The 25,863-nt window shown below is 58.1% G+C and overlaps 9 protein-coding genes and 1 non-coding gene across 10 annotated transcripts; 4 read left to right on the top strand and 6 right to left on the bottom strand.

Annotated features, from left to right (window-relative positions):
• Positions 1-430: 430 nt before the first annotated feature.
• On the bottom strand, positions 431-2,838 carry DICSQDRAFT_161407 (Molybdopterin binding protein). Its single transcript, XM_007365444.1, has 8 exons — positions 2,615-2,838; positions 2,351-2,431; positions 2,248-2,286; positions 2,099-2,175; positions 1,817-2,016; positions 1,569-1,708; positions 1,180-1,490; positions 431-1,111 (listed from the first exon to the last, which is right to left on the bottom strand). The coding sequence occupies exons 1-7, from the start codon at positions 2,770-2,772 to the stop codon at positions 1,265-1,267; spliced, it is 921 nt and encodes a 306-aa protein (XP_007365506.1). The 5' UTR covers positions 2,773-2,838; the 3' UTR covers positions 431-1,111; positions 1,180-1,264.
• A 547-nt stretch (positions 2,839-3,385) lies between these two features.
• On the bottom strand, positions 3,386-3,456 carry DICSQDRAFT_t79. Its single transcript has one exon. It is a non-coding gene; the product is annotated as a tRNA-Gly (tRNA).
• Positions 3,457-3,524: 68 nt separating this feature from the next.
• On the bottom strand, positions 3,525-5,270 carry DICSQDRAFT_161406 (uncharacterized protein). Its single transcript, XM_007365443.1, has 4 exons — positions 4,964-5,270; positions 4,780-4,911; positions 4,615-4,709; positions 3,525-4,552 (listed from the first exon to the last, which is right to left on the bottom strand). Exons 1-4 carry the CDS (start codon positions 5,033-5,035, stop codon positions 3,877-3,879), a joined length of 975 nt encoding a protein of 324 aa, XP_007365505.1. The 5' UTR covers positions 5,036-5,270; the 3' UTR covers positions 3,525-3,876.
• Positions 5,271-5,923: 653 nt separating this feature from the next.
• Positions 5,924-9,255, top strand: DICSQDRAFT_161405 (SET domain-containing protein; the record flags this gene model as incomplete). Its single annotated transcript, XM_007365442.1, has 8 exons — positions 5,924-6,126; positions 6,167-6,232; positions 6,517-6,578; positions 6,643-6,656; positions 6,708-6,799; positions 7,278-7,895; positions 7,952-9,069; positions 9,138-9,255. 7 exons carry the CDS (start codon positions 5,924-5,926, stop codon positions 8,595-8,597), a joined length of 1,701 nt encoding a protein of 566 aa, XP_007365504.1. The 3' UTR covers positions 8,598-9,069; positions 9,138-9,255.
• Positions 9,256-10,585: 1,330 nt separating this feature from the next.
• On the top strand, positions 10,586-12,178 carry MnP2 (manganese peroxidase; the record flags this gene model as incomplete). Its single annotated transcript, XM_007365441.1, has 8 exons — positions 10,586-10,717; positions 10,780-10,831; positions 10,887-10,913; positions 10,967-11,006; positions 11,068-11,245; positions 11,308-11,529; positions 11,588-12,002; positions 12,072-12,178. 8 exons carry the CDS (start codon positions 10,586-10,588, stop codon positions 12,176-12,178), a joined length of 1,173 nt encoding a protein of 390 aa, XP_007365503.1.
• Positions 12,179-13,084: 906 nt separating this feature from the next.
• Positions 13,085-14,313, bottom strand: DICSQDRAFT_59564 (TPT-domain-containing protein; the record flags this gene model as incomplete). The annotated part of the gene is made up of 4 exons (XM_007365440.1): positions 13,085-13,260; positions 13,315-13,721; positions 13,772-13,899; positions 13,987-14,313. 4 exons carry the CDS (start codon positions 14,311-14,313, stop codon positions 13,085-13,087), a joined length of 1,038 nt encoding a protein of 345 aa, XP_007365502.1.
• A 756-nt stretch (positions 14,314-15,069) lies between these two features.
• On the top strand, positions 15,070-17,080 carry DICSQDRAFT_126893 (uncharacterized protein; the record flags this gene model as incomplete). The annotated part of the gene is given in 4 exon segments (XM_007365439.1): positions 15,070-15,507; positions 15,557-15,670; positions 15,690-15,730; positions 15,925-17,080. 4 exon segments carry the CDS (start codon positions 15,070-15,072, stop codon positions 17,078-17,080), a joined length of 1,749 nt encoding a protein of 582 aa, XP_007365501.1.
• Positions 17,081-17,513: 433 nt separating this feature from the next.
• On the bottom strand, positions 17,514-19,515 carry DICSQDRAFT_59964 (alpha/beta-hydrolase; the record flags this gene model as incomplete). The annotated part of the gene is made up of 7 exons (XM_007365438.1): positions 17,514-18,132; positions 18,191-18,301; positions 18,358-18,485; positions 18,544-18,911; positions 18,966-18,995; positions 19,060-19,143; positions 19,212-19,515. The coding sequence occupies 7 exons, from the start codon at positions 19,513-19,515 to the stop codon at positions 17,514-17,516; spliced, it is 1,644 nt and encodes a 547-aa protein (XP_007365500.1).
• Positions 19,516-20,230: 715 nt separating this feature from the next.
• Positions 20,231-21,720, bottom strand: DICSQDRAFT_169809 (uncharacterized protein; the record flags this gene model as incomplete). The annotated part of the gene is made up of 3 exons (XM_007365437.1): positions 20,231-20,938; positions 20,996-21,372; positions 21,552-21,720. 3 exons carry the CDS (start codon positions 21,718-21,720, stop codon positions 20,231-20,233), a joined length of 1,254 nt encoding a protein of 417 aa, XP_007365499.1.
• A 459-nt stretch (positions 21,721-22,179) lies between these two features.
• DICSQDRAFT_105491 (alpha/beta-hydrolase) lies at positions 22,180-24,927 on the top strand. Its single transcript, XM_007365436.1, has 11 exons — positions 22,180-22,350; positions 22,409-22,613; positions 22,665-22,701; positions 22,755-22,851; positions 22,906-22,941; positions 22,998-23,029; positions 23,089-23,181; positions 23,231-23,344; positions 23,399-23,469; positions 23,522-23,877; positions 23,935-24,927. Exons 1-11 carry the CDS (start codon positions 22,203-22,205, stop codon positions 24,756-24,758), a joined length of 2,013 nt encoding a protein of 670 aa, XP_007365498.1. The 5' UTR covers positions 22,180-22,202; the 3' UTR covers positions 24,759-24,927.
• Positions 24,928-25,863: the final 936 nt, after the last annotated feature.

Below are 25,863 nucleotides of genomic sequence, written 5' to 3'. Positions count from 1 at the left end.
TGTGTCTCCCGTGGAACACCTTCGCATTTTCCCCATGTTCCCATAGTCAGAACTACATGAAATTTAAAGCATACATGCATTTGATGTGTATCTACCAGAATACGAGTAGAAGCCTCACCGGACACATGCTGGGGGAGGAGAATGAGCCCGACGCGACCCTCCATCGATGCGCCATTCGGCTACCTCACCTATTGAAGCAGCAAGCGCCCGCCCGCCCTCCCGCCTCGCTTAGTCTACAGCGTCGGTCGTCGTTCCGCTGCTCGTTGACCTCTCCTCAGCTCAGTTGCTGAGTTTGTATTCTAGCCATGGTGTACTGTTTTTTCTGAGGTATATTCGCGCGGGGGAGTAGCTCTGGAAGGGGCCTCTGGTCACATCAATCGTCCATCACCATTCAGGCGCCGGCTCAGAAGGAGAGGAAAAAAATAAAGTGGGAGAATTGAGGGAGGCTACTAGCTACTGGGGTGGGAGGGGAATGTTAGGCTGTACATGAATGCTGGCCCAGTTCAGGTGTTGTTCCAACTTCCTGCTGTGTTCCTGCTGTGTTCCTGCAGCTCGCTCAAGGTATCTCCTCACTACACCCGATGTTGGCCGGAAAACGTGGCCGAAAAACAGTATCTACGAGATCGGCTCTGATTACACTCGATCAAGGCGCGCCCACTAACAGCCATCTGGGCCCTCCGAGTCGGCCGCACCAGTCCCGGTGCGCCTTCTCTGACAGCTGGGCTGATGCCAGGAGCCGCGTAGCATAATCCGTGTGGGACTCCGGGAGAGCGGGGTGTAACGCAACGTTAGCGCGGCACGGTCCGCGCAGGCCACTCTCGAAGTGCGCTTTGACGAGCGACATAGCCTCGCATAGGACCGCTTCATGGACTCGCACATCATCACTCGTGCATATGATGTGGGTGACGATAGCCGGTGCAATTCCAGCATGCTAGGAGAAGAGGAGCGGAGGAAACCTTGCTCCTTAGTGTCTACCTGGAGAAAGACTGTGGCAGCCACAAGAAATGCGCGCGGTGGGACCCGAAGATGCCGACGTGACTTCAGCTTGTGTACGTCCGGTACTACGCTCCGCGGGGGACCAAAATGGCGCGAATACTCCATAAACAAACATCTAGAAGACACAAGCCCGCTCAGCAACCCCTCAATTGCGACAACAGAGGCGCAGGCGAGGAGACGTACCGCACACTACACCATCAATACACAACCGGCGCCTCCAATCTCCCCAGCCCCGTCAAACCCCACCCCAGCGCCACACCACGCTACCTCAGAGCGCCGCCTTCTCCTTCTGCGCCTCCTCCTCGCTCACCAGCCGCCCCTGCAGCTCCCGCGCGACCTCCTCGGCCAGCGCACTCACCTTCTCCCGATCGCGCCCGATGAGCGACACGTACACGCCCTTCGCGAGCAGCGGGTACGACCCGACGCGCACCCCCGCGTCCTTGACGCGCGCCTGGAGCCGCGTGAGGTACGGCGCGATGGAGGACTCGGGCAGGCTGCGACGCCGTGGGTGAGCGTGATGGTACGCGGTCACGCCGAGGACAACGTGACAAGGTGCGCCGGCGCCTACTCACTTTGTGAAGACCTGCTGGCGGAACGGGCGCTGGTCCGGCGGGGGCAGCGGGAGGAGCCGCGCGAGCCCGTCGACCATCCGCTGGAAGAGCTTCGGGATCCCGGGGAAGACGCAGAGCTTGCCCTCGAGGCGCACGACCGGCTGCGCGGGCACGAACGCAAACGCAGCGCCGAGTCAAGGCAAGGGCAAGGCGAGCCGTCAGCATACGCGATCGCGCGCACGAAGCGGAGAGGAAAGACGGGCACTGACCACCCAGACGTCGGGCGCGATGTAGAGAACCTCCGCGTGCGCGGGGAAGAGCGCCATGCGCTCGCGCGCGACGCGCTGCTCCTCGGTCTGGTTTGCGACGTCCGTCCGGTGCTTGATCATCTCGCCCATCCGCCGGAGGGTCTCCGCGTGGTGCGCGAGCGGCTGGCCGAACGCGGCCGCGAGCGACTGGTACGTGATGTCTGTCCATGCAAGCGAGTGTGTCAGTTGGCATAGGCATAGGCACACGGAGCCCGCGTCCGCAGGGAGGGGGAGGGGGCTCACCGTCGTGCGTGGGGCCGATCCCGCCCGTCGTGATGACGAAGTCGAAGTTCTTGACGAGGCGGCGCGCGGCCTCGACTCTGCACACACAGACAACAGGCGGCTGCTCAGCGCGGACGCCCCCTCGCGGGATGCGCGCGGACGGTGCTTACATGTCGTCTTCCTCGTCGGGCACGACCTCTATGCGCTTCCTGCGCCGTCGAAGGCTCAGAAGGGGAAGCCAGACGGGAGACGGGAGACGGCACGGGCACTCACAGGTCGATCCCGTTCTCGAAGCAGAACCGCGCGAAGTAGTTCGAGTTCCGGTCGAGCGTCTTCCCGTTCAGGATCTCGTCTCTGTGCGCACGCGCGGCGAAGCCCGGGTCAGCCACAGTCGCTTCCCTCTATGTTGCCCGCCCCGGCGCGTGCGGAGGGAGCGCGGGGCTCCGCGCCCGCAGCCGTTCCCAGCCCGCAGCGCCGCCTTACCCCCGACCTTCTAGCAAGCACAGACCGAGACAGACGGACGTAGAGGAGACGTACCCGATGACCAGCGCAGCGGCAGTCTTGATATACCGGCCCTCGCCGAGCGGATTCGGGGGCACGGGGGACACCTCGAAGTTGGCCTTTGGCAGCTCCTGCTCCGCCGAGGGCTGGAGCGCGGACGGGTCCGCGGGCACATCCTTCGACTCCGTCGACATCGTCCTAGTCCTAGCTGAGGTCCTTAGTATGCTTGAGGTGGTGTTTCGTAGATGAGGCCGCGGTCGGACTGACGCAGGCGATTTAAAGGTGGGAGTGTGGGTGTGGAGCGAGAGGCGTGGGGGAGGGCGAGCGGCGAGCACGCTAGCACGAGCTGATCTCGGAGGAGGAGAGGGGCGGGGGAGAGCGCGATGCATGAGATGCGCGTACAGTATGTCCGATAGCGGGATAAGTCAGCAGGCAGAGGCTGGGAGAGTAAGCAGCGGCAAGAGGTCGAGAGCACGGGCCCGAGGACCCGGCTTGAGGACTATAGGTGATGTCGATGAACCTTGACGTGGCCGACGCCCGAGAAGACGCAAAGTTGGCCGGCCCGAATGCGCAACGTTCACTTGCTGTGCACAAAAAGCAAAGTCAAGTACGTTGCAGTACCTAGACTTGCGTGTCGATTAATGTCGGCATACAGACGAGTTGATGACGTCAAGGACCCGCCTGCCCTCTCATCGTCCCCACATTCATGGACGCGAGCGTTCTGACGCCATCTAATGACTACATGTTGACTTGCAGTTCGAGTACAGGTGGCTGGCTGTTAAAAAACTATACTCATGTCCGCGTACGTGCATTAAAGGGGAATCGAACCCCCGGCGGGTCGATGGCAACGACCCAGGTTACCACTACCCCATTAATGCCACGTCTTGTAACAACTCAAACCAAATCTAGCATCATGAGTCAGATCTCGGCGCAAACGTATGCATGCGGGATGTCGCGAGCAGGAGCAATAAAGATACAGGAGGTAGCGCTACGACAGTCTATCGCTCGATCCGAAATCAGGACGGAGTACCAGTGATATCGAAAGAAAGTACGAGTGTGCCGCCTCGGCCCGCACGACCGTGAAAAACGCGACGGCAAGCTCGATTAAAGCCACTCGGGTGACGACCGAAGGGAGCGAAGGGTGGTCAGAGGACGGCGGGGTGTGGGGGTCGCAGGGCGGCCGAAGGACAACTGTCGGGGATATCAGAGAGGAGACGCTAGAGCGCGGAGGGGGCTGTCTGCATAACGGGGTAAACACACACGGCTGCACTCAGGAACAAGAACACGCGCAAAACACACTACGACACGAAAGCAAGAACGACGACGAGACAAGAGGACGATAGGAAGAGTGGCATAGCGGCCGCAGCGGCCGAGGAGGACTGATTGTTGAGGGGCCCGTCCGCGTCGGTGCCGGTCGGCGCGGCGGGCGCGGTGGACACGGAGCTGACGACGGTCGTGGAGAGCGAAGAGGGCGCCGGGACGGTCAGCGTCGTCACGGGGCCCGTGAACGAGGTGACGAAGCCGGAGGACGTGCTCGAGGCGCTGCTGGGCGGGGCGGCGGAGGCGGACGAGGGCGTGCTCGAGATTGGGGTGGAGGTGGCGCTTGTGGCGGAACTTGAGCTAGGGCTGAAGTTCGAACCTGCGTTCGAGCTTGAGCTACTACCAGCGGAACCGCTCGCTGATGGAGGGACTGAGGGTGCTGATGAGGACGCAGACGCAGATGCAGACGCGGAAGACGGGGCCGCGCTGCCAGACGAACTTGCTGGGGACGAGGTGACGCTCTCAGTCGATGCCGTCAACGAAGCGGAACTTGAGGAGCTGGAGGTGGTTAATGATGAAGGCACGGGGATCGCAGAGGTGTCGCTGGCGACGGCGGAGCTCAAGGAGCCCTTCATGGAGTCGAGGGTGAACATCGTCGAGAACTGGCTGTACGTCGAGCCGTCTATGGGGTCGACAGACGTGAAGTTGATGTAGCTGCAAAGAATGGATGTCAAGCTCTACCTGCGGCGAGGACACGAGCCAGGGGGGTGACGCACTAGAGGCTCGAGTTAGGACCCGCTTTGGGATCTGGAGTGAACTCGAGCGCGTGCTGCGCTGATACGTCGACGGGGCTGATCTGCTGGATGAGTTTCTGCACGACGAGGATTGTTGCGCTTGAGCACTCATTCTTGTACGCATCAATTAATATTTTCAAGACGCACCTCTTGCCCATAGTACAAACCGACATGGCATGCACCAATGTTGACGAGCAGCGGCGCGACGCCGTTGTCGAGCCATTCTACAGTGCAAGCCTTCCCGCCACTGCAGACTGACCCAGGGAGCGGTTGCGTGATCTTTGCGCTCGTCAGCACATAACATACGTAGTGAAGGGAACGAGGAACGCACAAAGATGGTAGCCTGCACCAACAAGGCGAAAACGCTCTGCAAGAGCAGCACAGAGAAGACGATGGTGTTCATTGTGCGATCGAGCTTCAAGCTTCTGCGAGTTGGAAAGAAGAAACGGACGGGGTTACGCCTGCGAGGTGACGAAGATACGAAGTGATGCGTATGCTGAGCGGTCGCCTAGATAGCTGTACAAGGGAGCGGCAGGGGTGCGGAAGGAGCGTGGAGGCTTGTCTGTGACTCGAGACAAGCTCTGGTGAGGTTGGAGGGTGGAGGCGGTGTGGCGAGGAGACGCAGTTGGAATCAGAGATGGGTATCAGGCATAGAGCATAAGCCGGAGCAGTCTACAAGGCCTTGGCTTGGATGGAAGACGGGACGACGACCGCTTCTTTGACCGCAACCGCCGTGTTACCATGCGGTTTGCGCGATCACGTGCACGACGTTCATGTTACGGCTCTGTTAGGCGCGCGCTTCTCGTCCAGAGTTTGGCTTTTGGCGTGGCCACTTCCCGTCCTGTTTATAGCCGTCCTGTCTTCTCCCTTTCTTTAGGCCGTGGGCCTGCATGTTACAAGTGATTTGTCTGGGTCATAGTGGATAGTCCTCTTTATCACTGCACAAATCACCTCGTATGTTTTACATCTTGCGTAGCACGTTTCAAGATCCAACTTGAATGCCTGCATCGTCGCCAGACGTCAAAATACGATGCATAACAAGATATATCACACTGCAACAAGGCGGCGCGACAGCAACTCTGGCCGGGTACTGATACTATGCTACATCCCTACTAGCGACAGCCTAATGACACTACCTAATGACCATGCACTACCACCAACGACCTACACAACTGCATATATACGACCATGGGGACTTCCTCACACCTCTACATACACACCTCTACATACACTCCTACTGTTTCCTAGAATGCACAGAGATGTGTACTACGACTTCCGACTCATCTTGAACATGTCCAACGTGCGGTCGATGGCTGCACGTGCAACACAAGAGCGGGATGGCTCAGTCAGACGAAGCCATGGTGAAGACAGCGGGACACACCATATTGCGCGCACGCTGAGAGTGCACCCTCTGCCCACGCAAATTCCTGAAGCTCGTCTCAAGAGCGATCCTCTGACTGCCCTCAAGCGGTTCCATTCGCGCGAAGGGATCGTGTGCGGTCGTTCGTCATGCCGAAGGGCCTATATGAAGTAGGCATACCGGCCATGCCACGGAGTTCAGCGTGGAACAGTTGAGTTTGAAGGTGAGGGATTTGTTGCAGTGAGTGAGATCGGCTTTCGCGGTCTTGATGCGCGATTGCTGCGAGGGCCGGAGGGACCCGCCGATGCATTGCGTTTCGTTTCTGTTCGAAAGAGACCTGATAAACAAGATTGGGGTCAGTGTGGGCAGCGTCGGATGGCCAAGACCGAGATAGGCTCCGCTAGAGTGAACCAGACAGATACGGAAGACCCCAGATGCAGACACAGCGATAGAGTCTACCCAGCATAGTCTCAGCCCCAGTCCTGTAGCATAATAATATACTTACCCAGAGGATTGAACTGAAGGGCACTCAGTCAAGTATGGGAGAACAACACGACGCCAAATTCGACGCTGCAATTCAGGGCAGGTAAAAGACGACTTGTCCTCCGCAATGCGACCGATGACTAGCGCCAATCCATTCTACCGCTCAGACAAGAATTTCGTGGTAGGCCACAAAGACAATTCACGTTGAAAGCATACTGATCACATCACGAAGCTTTCCACGAAGATCATCTACTACGGAGTCGCCACGAAGAAGAGCCGTAACTTCGGGGGCCCCTTAGTTTTCTTCGTCACCTCATCACGAATGTACCGGGCGAGTAGTATATGCACTCACCTTAACTAACAGTTGCAACATAGTGGTGCGCATCGATTCGACGACACTGGGGCTGCTCAATTCTTGTGGATGCAGGACGCGTTCAGAGGCCATTAATGGAGGTGATACTAGCTGACAAGCTCGCCTTCGAAACCCCTCAAGCGAGGATGACACTCCTCTCCCCTCACGAAGTTTCTCAAGGGTAGTGTTCATCGACGCCGAAAGCTTTCGTCTTCAAATGACTCGCGGGTTATATTTTTCTGTCAAGCTTGGGACAGGGTAGACCTCTTGGGAAACAACGGGCACCAGGAACGAGATCGGTACCTTGCCATATGCGGCAGGTCAGTCGCCATTAATGACCTCTCAACGGGTCCTGCATCCTGCGTCCACAAGAATTGAGGGGCCCTACTACATTCCCTCATCTGACGAGGCTTTATTCAGAGCACTCATGTACAATGTGGATCGCCCCAGTTCTCAAGGCTCCATCCGCCAAGCCTCGGACAACGTCCCACCTGCGTCCTTCGTCGCCATCCCAGACGTCCGGGTACTCGACGACTATGTCCCTCTGAACTCCACTCCCAACATCTCCCCAGACGCAGTGCCATTTGAGACCCTGCTGATATCCGACCATGTCAGCCCCGATGAGGGAGGCGTAGCCTCAGTTGCTCTGCTGCACGCGGAGAACGCTTCCGCTCTGTGTCTTGCCAAGTTCGCTCCCATCGCACTTAGACTGACGCCTCGCTATCACATATCTGACGCGGGAGAGGGCGGTCTCGGGCTGTTTGCGACCACGAATATCGCCCGAGGCGAGCTTGTCTTACGGGAACGGCCGCTCATCGTGTACCCGCAGATGCTCCCCTTCTATAGCACTCGACCCGCTGGCCAGCAGTACCCCGAGCTCGAACGTGCGATGGAACTTATGTCAACAGACAAGCAGGAGGCATTCTTCGGGCTCATGAACGCCCAGCAGGAGGAGCCTTCGCTCGTCAAGGGTATCATCGACACGAACGCCCTGTACGTCGGCTCGCTTCCTGGTGCCCCACACCAGTACGCCGGCGTTTGCGAGCACATCTCGCGAATCAACCACAGGTGCGCCATTCATGCCCACACGCACGTCGCCAAGCCCCGATCAATTCATCCTACAGCTGTTCCCCCAACGCGGCCTACCGGTTCGACCTCGCCGCCTTCGCCTTCGAGGTCCGTGCGCTCTTTCCCATCCGCCCAGGCGAGCAAGTCTCCATCGCATACACCGACCCCGCCCTCCCGCGCGCGGCACGCCAGCACGCGCTGCTCTCGTCCTACGGCTTCACCTGCGCCTGCCCCGCGTGCTCCCTCCCCAGCGCGGCCCTGTCCCTCAGCGAGATGCGGCGCCGCCTCATTGCGCGCGCTGACGCCGACGCCGCGGCGCGCGACGCGGCGCTCGCGCGGTGGGCATGCACCCCGTCGCTGCCGGACGCGCACGGCGCAGCGGGGGACGCGACGTACGTGGGCATGTTCGAGGCGGAGCGGCTGTACTACGAGCCGGTCTGGGAGGGCTTCGTGGGGCGGCTGTGCAGGGCGGCGTGTGCGCGCGGGGACGCGGAGGGCGCGCAGGGGTGGGCGGCGCTCGCGGCGGACGTGTGCCGCGCGTACATGGGCGAGGGGAGGGGGTGGGACGCGGTCGCTGCGGGGCCGGAGCGGACGGGCTGGTGGGGGGTGCGGGCGAGGGCGGTGGAGGAGGCCGCGCGGGAGAGACGGGAGAGAGGAGACGAGGACGAGCTGCAGGAGCGCACGGGGGCGGACGGAGCTTAACAGCTGGATGTTCGCCTTGGATGGCAGCGCCGCGTTTCCTCTGCTCCGTCGTGGGCGTTTTCTCAGCCCGCCTGGAGGATCCAGATCTGTGCCTGTCAAGAACTCTCCGACATCGGACGCTGGAGGGTTGCCATAAGGAGGATGCGGTTTCGGGTGGCGGTGGCCAGTCGAAGAAGGAAACGCTGGTTTACGCTCTCGACCGCATGGTGCCTTACATCATCTAGAGAGACCGGTATATTGCCGTTGTTCACGCTGAAGAGACCGTGTGAGCATCCGCTCGTCCTGCGTCTCTTCGAACTGCCCTCTGCATTGCGTCGCGCCAGCACCCCCGCCTGCGGTCCCTGCCGCATGTTGGAGCCTGACATTCATTAGGCGTTAATCTTACTCGGACGTCCCGCATATCAAACGATGGCGATACCGTCGTCCTTGCTTTCCCATTTTCTCAGTCTCATCTACCGTCGTCCTCCCACAGGTACCGTCCCGGTCTCCTCTTGCCCTGCAGACACGTCAGTTCGTTCACACTTGTTGCTACCCCTGCAGGCGTCTCGTGAGCCTTCCTCAGCACCTACTCGTCTCAGCATGACAGGCGTGCACTGCTCGAGTCCTGTCCGAGGGCCATCCCACCCACCCGCAGCGCACGCACGTCGGCCGGCCATTCATACTCTATGCCCCCCGGTTCGTCTTTGTCCAGCACAGGCGGGAAACTTAGGTCAGCATGGGTACCGGGGTGGAGCTACGTCTTCCATTCCTCTCAGGGCACGATGGACGAGGTTCTCCAACTTTCCACAAGGGAGACTATCAGCCATCTCGTTCTGCGTGGATGTGTCGTCCTTCCTAGCACACGCAGGGCTCGACGTCCGTGGTTCTTGCTCTAAATTTAGGCCTTCCTCGGCCCCGGGAATCACTGTCGCGTTCGCTGTAGTCCAAGGTACAGCACGGCGGGTGCGTTTCTTCTCAAGGCCCTCCGGCTCGCGTCGCTGACGCGTCTGCGGCACTTCTCAGTGCACGGAGCGTACTAGCGCCGTCAACTGTGGACGGCTTGGCGCATCGCGTTTCCGATATACTTGCAACGGCCGGTCGCGTTCGCGGTTCATAGCGATCAGACCGGGGCGGCATCGTGCAGTACAGTCGGTGAGCTGCTCGCGAAAGGCAATCCCGAGCTGCGGTCTGGCGAGCGTCCGTTTCGGTACCGCCCCACGGTCCCTCACGCCGGCGTCGGTACCTCTCACGTCCTGCGGGGTATCCGAGTCCCGGGCAGTGGGAACCATCGGCCTGCCAGCGGGCGCGCCTGCGGTCGGGGTGGAGTTCCTGCTCGTGGTATACAGGCCTCTCAAGGTGAAACGACATTTGGACCTGGGGTTCTCACCGTCGCTGACATCGGTGCTCTCAAGCTCGAGGTGAGCGGGACGCGTATACACTGCCAGCGCAGAGCATGGATGTGTGCGAAGCCCGGTATAGGTATAGGGCACATGACGTCTATGCGAACGCGGTCGCCGAGTCACTCTCATGCATCTCATACACACGGCGGCGCATCTCTGATACCCCGACGCACTGGAGGGACGTGCATCGCAAAACGTCGTGCCCACGCACTCTAACTGCCTGCCCTTGAAACCCCCAGGGCCCGATTGGCTGTGCGCCCAGCAAGACGTACAATGATCTCCCGCAACCCGAGCCGATGGATCGCTCACAGGCACACAACCAAGCACGCGTCCTTCTCTATACCGGCGTCCTTAACTTTTCCACATCCTTGTGAACGCAACGCAACGCCAGTGCTACTGCGACGCCTGCTCGTACGCGGCGACGGAAATAGACGCGACCACGGAGAGAGGTATAAAGGACGGGCAGAGCATCCAGCAATACCTCAGGACAACGAGTTCTCTCCAGCTCTGCTCGCCACTCCCCCTTCTCTTCTGGACTTCGCGTTCTACTCGCCCCTTTCCAGCACACCGACCTCCAGAACCAGAACCAGAACGCCAACAACAAGCACAATGGCTTTCAAGCTGTGGTCCATGCTCCCGCTCGTCGCGCTCGCCACCGTGGCGACCGCGGCCCCGAGTCGCCAGACGGTGTGCTCGGACGGCACCGTCGTCCCCGACTCGGTGTGCTGCGAGTTCGTGCCCGTAAGTCGCGGCTGCGCTGCGCTTTACGCCGATGCCGGGCACTCAAGCTTGCTCTCCTATAGCTTGCACAGGCACTTCAGAAAGAGGTGCTCATGGGCGATTGCGGCGAAGACGGTAGGCCGTCCCCGTGTAGAATCGAGAATAACAGCCTGACGTTGGGTTATTGCAGCTCACGAGCTCCTCCGTCTCACTTTCCGTAAGCTACACCTGTCGGCTGCGTTTTGACGGCATGTTGACGGTACATTGCAGACGATGCCATCGCCATCTCGCGCAGCAAGGGCCCCTCGGCGTAAGTATCGATCACATGTGGTTGACTAAAGCTTTTGGCACTGACCCTAGTTGGTGCACAGCGGTGGAGGAGCTGACGGCTCCATGCTCATCTTCCCGACCGTCGAGCCCGCCTTCTTCGCCAACCTTGGTATCGCCGACTCGGTGAACAACCTCATCCCCTTCCTCTCGCAGTTCCCCAAGATCTCCGCCGGCGATCTCGTCCAGTTCGCAGGTGCCGTCGCCGTCGGAAACTGCCCCGTAAGCACTCCCTGCTCCTTTCAGAGTCTGCGTTGCCGTGCTGATGCGACTTCGCACAATAGGGTGCCCCCCAGCTCGAGTTCCGTGCTGGCCGTCCCAACGCGACCGCGCCCGCCATCGAAGGTCTGATTCCCGAGCCCCAGAACAACATCACTGAGATTCTGGAGCGGTTCGACGATGCTGGAGGCTTCTCGCCCTTCGAGGTCGTCTCCCTCCTCGCTTCGCACACCGTTGCCCGTGCCGATCACGTCGACCCGACGCTCGACGCCGCGCCCTTCGACAGCGTAAGTTGCCCCCTCTCCTCCGTTCACGATGCCCGCTCACTCGACCTGCGCGCCATAGACCCCCTTCACGTTCGACACCCAGATCTTCCTCGAGGTGCTCCTCAAGGGCGTCGGCTTCCCTGGCACGGGCAACAACACCGGCGAGGTGTCCTCCCCGCTCCCGGTCAGCAGCGGCACGGACGTCGGCGAGCTCCGGCTCCAGTCCGACTTCGGGCTCGCGCACGACGAGCGCACGGCGTGCTTCTGGCAGGGCTTCGTGAACGAGCAGGAGTTCATGGCGCAGTCGTTCAAGGCCGCGATGGCGAAGCTCGCTGTGCTCGGCCACAACGCGGACGACCTCGTCGACTGCTCCGCCGTCGTGCCCAAGCCGAAGCCCGCGACGGGCAAGCCCGCGTCGTTCCCCGCGACCAAGGGCCCGAAGGACCTCGAGCTCTCGTGCAAGTCCAAGAAGTTCCCCACGCTGACCACCGACCGTGAGTGCCCGTACTTTCGTCTGTTGTGCAGAACCAGAACTGTTGGCTGACCGCGACTCGCTTTGGCAGACGGTGCGCAGGAGACCCTCATCCCGCACTGCTCGAACGGCAGCATGAACTGCACGACCGTCCAGTTCGACGGCCCCGCGACCAACTTCGACGGCGACGACTCGTAGATCGGCGCCCGAGGGCTCGACGCGGTTCTTGCATATCTTTTAGTATCTTATAAGTTTCAGTTTGGGCGGTACTTGTCGTACCTTGATGTAGATGCTCTTTCGGATATCTATATATGTCTTCTTGCGGCTCCCTAATACAATTTGACCATTTTTGTCAGTCAGGAAGGATTTGGGAGTGAACAACTTGAAGTAGTGAGAGGGCGGAGCAAGCGTTGCCGAAGTTGTACTGCAGCGACTTGCGCTAGAATAAGCTGCGGTGCAGCTTGATTGAATATGTAGTAACGATGATATGGCATCCAATCTGCACCATACAGCAACACATTGATTCCAGCCTCCTCAGGGCCATGTCCCTCTGTCCTGTACCCCGTGGCAGATGCTGGCATGTAGTAGCGAAGGCGACGGCGGTTGCTACCACCCCTACGGGACATTGAAAATCGCGATGACGCCCATAATATCCACGCTTCTCGCAAGCACCAAGTAGACGGAGATGTAGGACTTGGATGACCAACGTCGAACCATCCCGGCAAGAACCGCGCGCTGCTCGATAAGTACTTGCGTTCCATGCAAATCGTTGCTGACCTATTAGTGTGGGCCACGACAAGGTACGAGGCCGTGTGCATCCACTATCCTCATCGGTAGGCATCTCAGGAACCTATCTATATCTGCTAGTGCTTCTTACTTACTTAGCCTTGGTAAAGCCTCCTTGGGTCACAGTACTGTGCATGTCCACCAGATCGGCAAGTTGGACACACGTCTTTCTGAAAGCTATTCATAGCGATGTTCTAGAATAGCGGAGGTGTAGTGATGGAAGAGTCCTGGTATCAAATGTTTGGTATAGATGTGCTACAAGCGTCTATGATGTTCGCGATCTAGTCAGATTCCATGGAACGGCGGTGGATGGAGAGGCTACCGGCCAGAGGTACTCTTCTCGGCCGTCCGCGATGCCTTCTCTTGCTGCTCTACCCACGCGTACCACGCACCGCCGACGATGGTGACGAATATACCAAGCGCATTTGTGCGGGTGATGGTGAGGTCGAAGATAGCGACCGACAGCAAGATCGTCAAGACTTGCTTTACGTTGGCTAGATCTGCCGTCAGCAAAACTAGTGAGCGAGGCAAGGTGCTCTGAGACCCACCAGCTACGGTCATGTTCAGCGCCCCGACCTTCCCATTGGCGGTGAAGCTGACAACGTTCAGACCGAAAGCGATGAACCCATTGCCGAGTAACAGGATCGGGTACCACCATCCAGCGGCAGACGGTGGCGCGTTCCCATCAACAAAGACAGAACGTATTCGGCCAAGCTCGCCTGACAGGTAGGCGTAGGCGACGCATTGAATGAACGCAAGAGGGGATAAGCGGGTCAGGAGGTCAAGGGGATGTAAGTGAAGGGGCGGAGGAACGAAATGCGATCTCGTATTGATACTCGGGGATGTGGATGACGATTGTAGGATGTTGGTAAAGATTGTCTTAAGGGCGGCCAGGAACGTGCCAAGGAGAGTCAGAAGAAAACCGAAGGTCGTAAAGTGATAGTCACCATATGTTCTGATGCATCACAGTCAGCGCACGGTCTGATAGGAGCACTGTGAACTTACGCTAGAGAAACACCTAGCATTACTATGAATAGGGTCACTATTTTGCGGTTACTAAACCGAATGCCGAGGAGTGTTGTCGCAATAACAGTGGTAAATATAGGTGTTGCGGCACGGAGGACCTGATGGAACTACCATATTGTTGTCAGCACGCATACATCACTGCGACGCTCATGCCATCCAAAAGGGCATCAGAATATTCATTACCGGGTACTCACGGGGATAGTAACGAGCTGTAGGGATAGGTTGCTGACCGCGATGTTGACTGAATAGAGGACACTGAAAGCGACCAGCACTGCCCAGCTCTTGACGCTTAGTTGCGCGGGTATATATGCGTCCTTCTCCCTTAGCACATGTCCGCCTATGCTCCCGAACAACGCATGGACTGCGGTGAGCGTGTACGGAAACGGAAAGCGCACCAGCACGCCCTTGTTATGAAGCGTGAGACAAAGATTGAAGGCGAAGTAGAGGCCGAGCCAGACAGCTTGAGAATCGGCCCAGTGACGGGCACGGAGAAGCCTCCTCTTCTTGGTGGCCTTCGCCATGAGACGTTTGGAAGACTCGGGGGCATTGGGGGCAAGGAACGGAAGAGAAGGAGACACGAGTGTGCTCTCCTTTGCCACGGGAGATTGCGCAAGGAAGAACGCCGGAGTATTTGTCAGTTCCCGCAGAAATCCTGGACGTTGACGCGGCGAGGAACCCATGCCAGGTAGACTCCGGGGGAAGTCCTTCCAAACGTCCTGGGCGACGCCAGAGCGTTGAGATTCGACCACTCCTGCCACCGTGTCGCGCGTCGCGCTCGGTCCAAATAGACCGCCTTGTGCGGTCCATTGTGAGTCCCACTGATGTGCCACGTCCGCCAGAAGAGAGTGCATCCGGGAAGCAGTAGGGACGTCGAAGTATCCCGATGGGCCTGCGCCGAGATTGAAGACCTCCACCGGGGAGCTCTGGTTAAGATAGGGTGATCTCATCCTCGAGGGCAGAGCGGGCGAAGCCACGCGGAGGATGGAACGAGCCTTAGTCGACGATCAGAACAGCCGTGAGGTCCAACTCCGTCCGAGAGCAACGAGTGGAGCGTCGAGCACGACGTCGACGCCGCCGCAGTCAATTCATACAACTTATCTAATCTACCCGAGGTTCATTCTCCGACAGCCGCTTTTCGAGGACCGCCGCAGCCCGCTTTGAGCTCTTACCAAGCGCTCAGTGTCCGCTCCTGCTCGTCCACGACTACCACGCGTCCCGCATTCTCTTGTCCTTGTTCTCTCGGTCGTCAGCTTTCAGCGCTGATCTCGCTAGTACAAATGTCCTCTCCTGTGCGCGTTCTGGGTCCGGTCACCCCCGTTTCTAGAGGAACAAACTTGCAGAAAAGAGTCTTGACAGACTCGGAGGACATCGAAGAACGAGACACGAAACGTGCTAGGTCACAGGAGACTCCTGGGGATCAGGGCACTCGTCAGGATGCTAAGGAGAAGAAGAAGAGGCGCAAGAAGAGGCGCAAAGTCTCCGTGGTTCAAGCTAACGACTCCTCCGACACAGAAGCTCCGGTGGTTGCGTCGCAGCCTGAGCTTGCACGCGTCCGTTCGCGGTCTGTGGTCAGCACAGGTCTGGACGCCGTTGTTGTGACCAATTCGATGAAAGCGGTTCAAACCGATACGCGTCAGCCGTCAGCGGGCCCATCTGTATCGCCGGGTACAAGACCGAAATCGCCATCTCGGGATTGTGAGAGAAGGACGCCGACAGTACGTCGTGCTATCGTCCTAAAGAAACTTGCTCTCATATCTCCCCTAGCGTCCCGCGAGCATGGAGAAGGGCAAAGCTCGAGCAACTCCGGACCCTGTGATTACCCAGAACGATCAACTAGAAGTTACTGAGCTCCAAAGGCAGGTCTCGGACAAAGAAAATGTGCGTCTCCATATATCAGGGTGTTTCTCCCATGGGTGTGCTCAACGAAGCGCACCTGCCGTGAGGAATATCCATAACACGCCGATGATATGATATGACTATCTACGAATGACTCACTTCTCGCGCTTTGCGGTTCCGTATATCTGCATCATGGGCTCACAATTCCTTGGACAGCTTGTATCACAACATGAAAGCCTCGTATCCTCGTTGCAGCAATCTCTGTCTTGCCAGATTTGCTTGGATTTGATGCACAGACCATACGCGCTGTCACCCTGCGGTCACTCCGCCTGCTACCAATGCCTGGTCAATTGGTTCAAGACTCCTCCACCAGACCTTCCCGCACACGAAGTGCTTCCCGCGTTTTACAGAAGGAAAACCTGCCCCCATTGTCGGGCGGTAGTTACGGAACGCCCAGTCGAAATATGGACTATGAAGGAAATGGTGGCCACCCTCGTCAAGAGCGGTCTTGCCACGGGTTTCTACAACGATACTCCTGCGCAGCCCGAAGGCACGGCCAATGCTGACCCCTGGGCGGGTATCTTCCGACGTCCCGCACAGCAGGGACGCGATGCCTTTCCAGGTCTTCCATTCGGACTTCCAATGCGCGAGCACCAGATGATGGGTATGCGAGACGACGAGGATGACGTCTTCCGCTGTGTGGAATGTCACTACGAGATCGTCGATGGTATGTGCGCCAACTGCGGCCAAGAGTACCCCGGTCACGATCCCGAGCACGATGCCTCCGACTACGACTCTGACGAAGAGGGGTTCCCGGTATGGGGCGCCAATGGACCGGTCGGTGTGGCTGGTGGTTTGGGTGCGCTCTTGCAGCACTTATTCCCCCAGTGGCAGCACCACCATCCCCACGATCACGGTGCCGACTACCTCATCGACAATCACCCGGTGGGCCATGACTGGGACGAGGGCGGCGATACCGAGATCGAGCTCGAGTCGGATGACGAGGATTTCGATCCTCACGCCGAAGCTGATCAGCGCGCGGCTAGCCGAACTGTTGCCAGACTGCTTGGACGCATCGTGGGTGACGAAGATACCGAGGACGAGGAGGGGTATGAGAGCAGCTTCATCGACGATGGCGACGCTGAACTGGCACCTCGCGCTGGGAGTAGCCGTCTGGGACGTGCCGTTGATCTGGACGAGGATCATGCGATCGATTTGTCCGACGGCGAGTCTCAGGATGGCGTCGATGGTCTTCATGATGAGGACGACGAAGATGAAGACGATGAAGCCGTGCGTTTCGTTGGGTTTGGCAGGCGCCGCGCTCACGCAACGAGGTTGCCGGCCAGCGACGGTGAAGATCACCATGACGAGGATGCAAGCGACTTTTCACATAGCCACGACGAGGAAGAGGAGGACAACCTTGCAGACGAAGTGGCGGCCCGTGAACTGTGAGTTGGGATTATTCGGAGCCCCTACGCTGCCTGACCTTGAGTAAACTCGATTGTAGTGAACTGTACGGAGACGATGGGTCTGTTCCCCGACGCACCGGCGGTGGAGGCTATGATTCGCTCGACTCGGATGAGGACTACTACTGATTCTCTCATTGGATTGTCGCTCCTGTATACTTCATTTCCGTTGCGGATGTTGTGACCTCCGCTTTGGAGCCCGTCGTTCTGCACATCATAGCGTATTCTCCATGTTTTTCTCCGCTATCGCCTATATATCCCAATAGTATGGTACCGGTAGAGAAACCCTTGTTATTTGTAATCGGCGTGTACTAGCACCATTCTCATGAGATCACATGCTTCCTGACTGTTCAGCTTTTTGCCTCCCACCGCCTTGCTTACCTCTCCAAGCACCTAATCTCTTGGCGATCCCGAGGCCCTCAAGCCTGCTGATGAACCGCCTTGCTCGCAACGAAGGCACATCGGCTCGTCTCCAATCTCGGCTCCTGCTCCGCTATGCTCCCGCTTACACTCGTATCGTTCGTCTTCGGCTCCTGCAGCACGATGCGCTCCTTGCCTCCCATAGTATACGCCGGCCACTCGGGCGATCGGTCGAGCTTGAACGTGTTCGGATCACCCGCGCGCACGAACGAGAGCCAATACGCGATGAGTTCAGCGGCGAACGCCTCGTCCTGGGGGGTCTGGGGCTGGAAGGTCGTAGTGCCGTTGAAGCCCGTGCTCGTGCCTCGGAACATCATCCAGTTCTCGGCCGAGTGGTGGACCTCCGTGTCGTCCGCGGCCTGCGTGCTCGGACGCTGGTTGTAGCGGTATGTGAAGGCCTTGCTCTTCTGCGCTGCGGCGAGCCCGATGATCGAGCGGCCGCAGCGGACGTCGGGTTCGCCAGTGGCGACCTCGAAGCGCTGCGTCGCGTTATCGAAGTCGGATTCGGGGTACACCTCGAGGAACTGCTGCAGGTCGGTTTGCGTCAGACCGGGGAAGTACTCCTTCAGGGCTTGGGTGATGTTGTCGCCGCCGGAGAGGGTCTCGTTGGATGTCGACCTATTGATCTCGTTGTGATCAGTGGGTTCGTTTTCAGGAGAAAGGGAGAGCATTTTACCCAACGATGACGCGAACGTGTGCGAAGTTGCCCTTCAGAAGGGAGATCGTGGGCGTCTCGGTGAACAGCTTGCCATCGACGACCGGGTGGAAGGAGTTGTACAACCCAGTGCTGCCATCGCATTCAGTGGCGTGCATGATTGCAATCAGAGTAGGATCAGTGCTTACAAGTTGTACATCACGAGATCCTGAGCATGCGAGAGAGCGCTCACGTCGGCCTGACGAAGGCATGCGACCTTCGTCGCAACGGAGCCAGTGCCGCAGCCTGCCTGCTCGGCGTAGTAGTCGAACATGGGCTGTTATCCGGTCATCAACATGCACTCTGGCAAAGTACTCGTGATGGACGCCACACACCCGTTGCTGCTCGGGAGTCGGCAGGGGGGTCCTGTACACACTCTGCGCAATTGCCTGATGGAACAAGTTCCTGCCGGTGTTGGCAGTCAAGTGCAACTCAACGCTTGAGCCACCAGCACTCTGGCCGTTAATGGTGACCTTGCTCGGGTCACCGCCGAATGAGGCGATGTGCTCGTTGACGAACTTGAGCGCCTGAATTTGGTCGAGGAAGCCTGCGTTGAGATCACCTAGGCCCTCCGTCTCGAATTCGGGAACGGTAAGGAACCCGATAGAGTCCAGTCGATAATAGACGGACGCGATCACGACATTAGGAGACTGGTGGATCCAGTGGTCGAACGGCCAGTTAGCCGGATTGCCGTAAACGTAGCCTGTCAAATTCCGTCAGCTGCCCAAAGAGAAGGTAGGGGTACGAGATCACGAACCTCCACCATGAATGTAGACGAGCACGGGCACTGTGGTGTGATTCCACGTAAGGTCAGCGTACGTACGTGCGACCCCATATGGTACACGACTCACGATTGTCGCCCTTCTTTGCGCCGGCCGGTGCATAGATATTGAGCTTCAGACAGTCTTCGCTTCCGGCACCCCCTGCGTCGCCGGCTGTGCCATGGCGTCAGGTACGTCAGCCCGGACTCATCGGACCCGGATACGAACCAGCGAGGGCTTACCTCCAGTGCTTCCTTGAACACAGAAGTCCGGATTTGTGGTCAGGTTGACTGTCTGCCCCCCAGCTTCGCTCGAGACGCGGGAAGTGTTCAATGCCAAAGGTGCCCTCCAGCGGCGCTCTCCCATAGGCGGCTCAGCGTACGGCACGCCGAGATATGCGACTGTGTCCGGGTACGACAAGTTCCCTCTGTACTTTACATAGCCGAGGTCGACGACGTTCGGCGCGGAGCCATCGGGAGCCGCAGTCGCGGCCTTGAGGACGCCCGCCAGGAGAGTGAAGTAAGGCAGGAAGCGCGTCGAGACCATGCTGTCTAGCGTTATGGACAGCTCGGTGACGAGGAATCGCGCTGAGAGACGAGGGCCAGGGTCAGTTGAGCCTGTCGGCGATCCGTGTCCCGCATCGCGTTGTTTTATACGCGTGGACGGCGTACGTACCGCCTCCGTAGAAAGGCGAACCTTCGATCCCGGCAGCTACCGCATCGTAATTGATGATGGCACCAGCGACGATGACGAGGAGAAGAGCTATGGACACATATGACAGGTCACAAGTAGAGAAGGTCATCGGCGGAACCTTGGAGCATCAGATCTCATACTCAGCCTGACCTGCTGAACTGCGCGTGGTGAACGCCAGGCCCTTTTCCTGGGTATCTCGCTGGAGCATAGTGATTCGTCAGTCTTCGAATAGGCCCGAGCATGGTCACCAGTACATACCCGGGAGTCCAACGCCGCTCTTCTGTCCGAACTGCGCATGCGGCAACGAGGCGGGCACTACGCTGTCAATGCAACACAAGAATCCCCCCGAACGAAACACTATGCCACAGGCGCCTGCCTGCGCGGCCCGCGCTCCTCGGGTCAGCTGGTGATGTGACAAACAGTCCACATGACTCTGCACGCGCGCGTGAGCCCCCGCGTTCCTGCGTCACGCTCAGCTACAAGTCCTGATGTCGACGACCATGCTCGCGTAAAGGCCAGGCCGGCAGAGAAACAGGCGACGGAAGTCCGTGACGGCCTGTAGTACGACTCAGCAGAGCAGGAGGCCTTGCGAAAGCTCGTCAACTAATACGAGTCTTGCGCCCTTGAGTAGTCGGATCTTCTGGTCACCCTTATGGTACGACCAGCCATGCAACGCGTTCCGTACTGCCTTTGTGTAGGGCGCGTCATGGTAGACCTTAAAGTGATCCACTTCCCGGAGAGGAGAGGGCGGAGGACAACTGGCGGAGCTCTCGGGAGCGGCGGGTGGAGAGACGGGAGAAGAACCCGGCCGCGACGGCGTCGTTTGCTTGTGCGACCCAGCGTACGAGTACTGCTCCATCGAGTGAGTAGCGTTTCCAAGTGGAACGACATGGAAGGATAATGAAAGTGGTCCGAGATTCTTTGCATCGCGGAGGCCCTTGAGGACATCCCAGAGCTGCCGAAGGGCGTCTTTCGTCCAAGCTAACTCCAGAATGCCGTCTGGGCGAGGCGCAGCAGGTGAAGGCAGAAAATCTTCAGCAGTGTCGCCGTCCGGTATGTCGGAAAGGACCGTGGCTGATGTCGCGCCATCCCACTGGAGGCAACCACGGATGGGCACTATCCATGCGAGCCGCGCATATGGGTCTTCCATGTACTCCTCACAACTTTTGAGTGTGTGAGGCGGGAGCGCAATAACGCCCTCCTTGACTGGCCATCGAGCCCAGTGCGAAAGTGGCGGAGTACTGTCTGATGTTAAGAGAGAGGCGTAGAAGTGTGGCTGTATGCGGGCATAGACTGTCGGTATCGTGGGCGGAAGGTAGTGGCGAGCACTCACCATCGGCAGAACTCCTCGCAAAGGGATATCTTTATCATCAATCCTCCGGCGTTTGACTGAGATAGACGAGACACGAAGATCGTCCTGAGACCTTTTCCGGGAATCATCTGCGACAGGCTGACGTCCGACTCTGTCTGCGAGAGGCGTGTTGAGCTCCATGACGGGAGGTACGTCGACTGCGCGTGCAGAAAAGAGTCGATGCAAATTTCCATGATCGAATTCTTCCAGGTCCGCGAGTGAGCAGACTTCTTCATCTGGAACGGCGATGTCTTCATCCCACTCCTTCAAATACCTAGTGGTGGACGCAGATGGACGTGTTTCCGCTACTAGGTGAGCGTCGGGGGCGCGATGATACTGGAAACATGTCCCGCGTTTGGCTACGAGGGAGACGTCAGTCATTCATATATGCTGGTTTCAGGAAATTCAAGTTGGACGACTGGCGGGCAGTCAAGCAGCAACGGCACTCTGCTCTGCGGACAGACGCAATGTAACACCTTTGGCGAGGTTCTCAACCCAAAAGCAATCAATAAACAGTGAAAAGTAGCTGGGGACCTACAAAATTGAGCATAATCCACGCGAACAGGTGTATACCACACGGTTTCGCGAGTGGTTGAGATGACCAAACTGGTTGCTTCGTCTAGGATCTTCTCGGAGAGGACCTGGGAGGCATCTTCCGCATGTGGAATGAACTTGTAAACAGTAAGATCAAGCTTGTCATCGTCCATGTTGAAAAAATCATGAGCTTGGTGATGGTTGTATCCGTGTGGACGTTCCAAGGGCCAGAACAAGCACTTGACAAGCGCGAATCAAACCTTCCGCAGCACTGCCACATCGACTCCTCCGGAACTTCTCTCCACCATCATGCATACGACGTCGGCTACGCTGTGTTCGTTCAGGATTTCTGACCGCGTATCGAGATTACGGCGCGGGGCTACAGTGGCTATCCCACGTGTACGCCAGCATCACAGGGAAGTCCTCAAGACACGGCGCGCATCTGTCTTATGACTCGCCGGACGGGCGTCTACAGGCGTCCGCCGGTTACAGTTTTCGATGGCCGTACGTGCAAATTGATGCCCATTTACTCGCACTGGTACGACCGACCGATATCCCCGCTGCGGCGGCTGAGTGGGGCTTATGTATATAAGGGGCCTCGGAGACTGGATCAGGAGGCGGGACTCGGTACCGTGAAGCTTTCCTTTGCAACGTCATGTACGGCGTCCCAGGTCTTCTGGCGTGCTGCGGAGGAATCTTGCTGGCGGGCCTAGGAGCTGTGCGTGCACAGACACCACCTAACTCGTACCCGCATGTGTGGCCGGGGCAACCCAGAGGTCCACTGAGTCCGCTGTGGCAACACTGTAAGTCTCGCTTCTACATCATCGTGGCGATGTTGTATTAATCGTATACGCTATGTAGACTTCGAGGTGAAGGGCCCTTTGCCCAATCTCACGCACGCCCGTCTCCCACGTAGCTTCGCAGGCAACATACCAGTGGACCGCCCGGGCCACCCAAACGACACGTTCTTCTTCTGGGGTTTCGAGCGTGAGGGAAAGCCTGGAGGGCTCACGGCGCCTGCTTTCCCGCACAACGATGAGCCATGGATCTTGTGGGTCCAGGGAGGGTAAGTCCTGCGAGGCATTCATGACGGACGAAGTGGCTGATGGCGTGATAGGCCGGGTTCGTCTGGCTTGCTTGGATTGGCTGTCGAAGTAGGGTCGCTTCGGTTGGTAGTCAGTCGTCACGAACTCACTGTACATCGCAGAATGGTCCAATTCACGTTTTACCGAACTACACCTGGACCGTCAATCCATACAGCTGGAACAAGTTGGCCGATACCATTTGGATCGATCAACCCGTTGGTGAGAGCTTCCTTCTCTTTTGTAGCCGAAGATTTCTCAAGAAATTGTGAACAGGAACCGGCTTCTCGACTGCCGACACGACCGGTTATGGTTGGTTTATGCTCAACGTATCACGCGACCTCCGCTCATGCACATTCTTTGTACAGTGGCCGATGAAGACCAGATGGCCGTAGACTTCGTATGTCTCCCTGAAACATCGGCCTGTGTACATGTTTTCGCTGATATTGCCACCTTCAGATCAACTTCCTAAGGAATCTCGTGAAGGTCTTCCCGAGTCTCGCGACACGACCTCTGTACCTGGCAGGAGAGAGTTACGCCGGCCATTATATCGTAAATCTCAGCATCTCTACTCCTTGATCTACACTCACCGCTTCCACAGCCTTATCTTCTAAAGCATCTTCTGCCGTTAGAAGATCCTCCAGTCAACCTACGCAAAATTGCCATCGGAAATGGTTTCATTGGTTCGTACGCCACAAACCGCGAGACCCCAGTGGTGCGTTCTACTGGCCCTCACCTATGCCCTCAAACTGACAGATATTTGAATCAGATTACCCTACTCGAGTCGTTCCCCGATCTCATCGGCTATGACCCCGACGTCTTCAACTACTTCAAGGAGCAGTACGTTAGACATGTCATCTTGTTCATCATTCCTGTTCTGACCATATTACAGGCATCATCTGTGTGGATTTGACCTCAATTTGACATATCCTCAGACGGATGGGACGTTCCCACCGCTCAAATTGCCGTTAGGCCAGATTGTCAATCAGACCAACACATCAGCCCTAGTGAACCAGGCTCTGTTTACCACGCCTTCTCTGAAGCAACAGCTGGCATCCAAGTATGCTGCACGCGTACAAAACAACGTCGATGTAAAGAGGTTGGACGTACTCGAACGACGCGAAGAGGCGCGGGCGCAATGGAAGCGCGATCTATCAGGCCGCCCGAACGGGACAGTCGATCCCTGGTATGGCTGTGATGTTTGGGAGGAGATGTGGGATTACGCCCTGAACTTCACCTTCCCTTGGAGTAAGCCGCCCAGTACTGATTCCGTATGATGGGCGTTCTGACGACGGCACGAAACAGCCAACGGCGGTCTCGACACCTTCGACATCCCCGACGCGACGTTCCCAGAGCCTACGCTCGACGCCTCCGTCTTCCTCAACGACCCGCGCGTGCGCGCTGCCCTGCACGCGCCCCTCTCCAAGAACTGGACGTCGGCCTTCACGTACCCCTTCGGGAACGTCTACCTCAACAACACCCCGAACATGCACGGCGACCTCTCCATCGAGCCCATCGTCTTCTTCACCGAGCTGTTCGCGAACTCATCTGCGAAGGGCGTGCCGTGGGTGTTCTACTCGGGCAACGACGACTCCCAGGACGCCCACCGGAGCACCGAGGTCGTCATCCAGAACTTCACCTTCGGGGGCATCCAAGGCTTCACAAAGAAGCCGTCGACGCCGTGGTACGACGACGACGGCGCGTTCGCAGGGGTCGTGCACCAGGAGCGGAACGTGTCGTACGTGCTGTTCGACGGCGCGGGACACCTCATCCCGGAGTACAAGCCGCAGCAGTCGCTCGTGTTCCTCCGCGAGTTCATCTTGGGCGACAACCCCAACGGGACGGTGCTGGACAACGGGACCGTCGTCGGCGGCGAAAACGCGACGCTTGCCGGGGACTACCTTTTTGGCGGTGGCCAGGTCTTCTATGGGTCTGCGGCAACGGAGGGCACTGTGATCGCGCCGCCTGCGACGATTGCATCTTGGGACAGCTTCCTTGCCACCGCAACGTTGTTTGCTGCTCCTACTACGACTGCTCCTCCAACTGCTGTAGGCACGGCAAGTTCACTTACATCGGCCGTCGATGCAACTACCTTCAGCACAACTGTAGTTCTGCGAAGATCTACTTGAGTGACTCGGAATGGGCGTCCACTAGACAGACGCCTCGTGTGGTCATGTTGTATTGGTGTGAGGGTAATTAGGTGCTACATACTTCTATTCAAGTCCCACCGCGTGCATCACTTGTCACTATGCCACCGCAACAGTCTTTCTCCAAATAGTCCCTAAGGACTTCCAAGGTTCTCTCCACTGCATTTCTCCTAGCATGCTGGAGTCCCACCGGCTATCGTAACCTACAACAGATGCGATCCGCTGAGGGACGATGCGCGAGTCTACGAAAAGGCTATACGCGAGGCTAGAGTAAAGACAAACTCCTGGCATTACTAGCATGTCAGAGGCCTAGGGTGCGCGTCAAGACTCCTCGTGCGGCCGAGGACTCGGACGGCTACTAGCGGGCGCTTCTTGATAGAGTGTTATCAGAGCCGACATCATAGATACTGCTTTGTAACGTAACCCGGCTTGGTCTCGTACCCAGACGTATGGGTGCGGGTGTAACACCCATACGTCTGGGTACGAGACCAAGCCGGGTTGGGTTTAAACTACTAGCGCCGATACGCTCGTACTGCGGGCGGCCAGCGTCTGAGACAAGGTTGTATACACTCCATCACCACTACCGCGAAGTCGTTGGGACATCTCGAAGAGAGTGGGCCTGATGACCTACGACCGGCGGTTGCGTTTGACATAAACCCGATGTCTGCCCTTGTCCTATGGCCCGCCGATCTCACTGATTTAGAAGGTATCTGCTATGGCTGGAAGCAGCCCCTCGTTTGCGTCGCAGGCGTCATAGCCACCAGAGACAGCGCGGTATGTCGGCTCACATACGGCAGCGTTCAAATGTGCTCAATGATAGACCCAGGAAGCGGAGCGCATGGTGACGCTGGCCAGTCTACGCAGTGAATGGTCTGCTGTGCGACAGATGTTCTCGTCTGACCCGGTGGTCCTCGGACATTGCCGCTCAAGGTCCTCAGAAGGGCGATCTCTAGAGTTCTCCTTCCTAGACGACTCTCAGAACCTGGGTCAGTATGCGCGCTCACTTCTTCCGACGTTGATGACCCATACATTCTCAGAGGTCGGGCAGCTTCTTGTGTACCGGCGTCACAAGCGGTCCTCCATGAGG

Source organism: Dichomitus squalens, assembly GCF_000275845.1.
Source record: "Dichomitus squalens LYAD-421 SS1 unplaced genomic scaffold DICSQscaffold_12, whole genome shotgun sequence".
NCBI lineage: Eukaryota > Fungi > Basidiomycota > Agaricomycetes > Polyporales > Polyporaceae > Dichomitus > Dichomitus squalens.
Note: the sequence above shows the minus strand (reverse complement) of the source record. Positions and strands in the feature narration are given on the sequence as shown.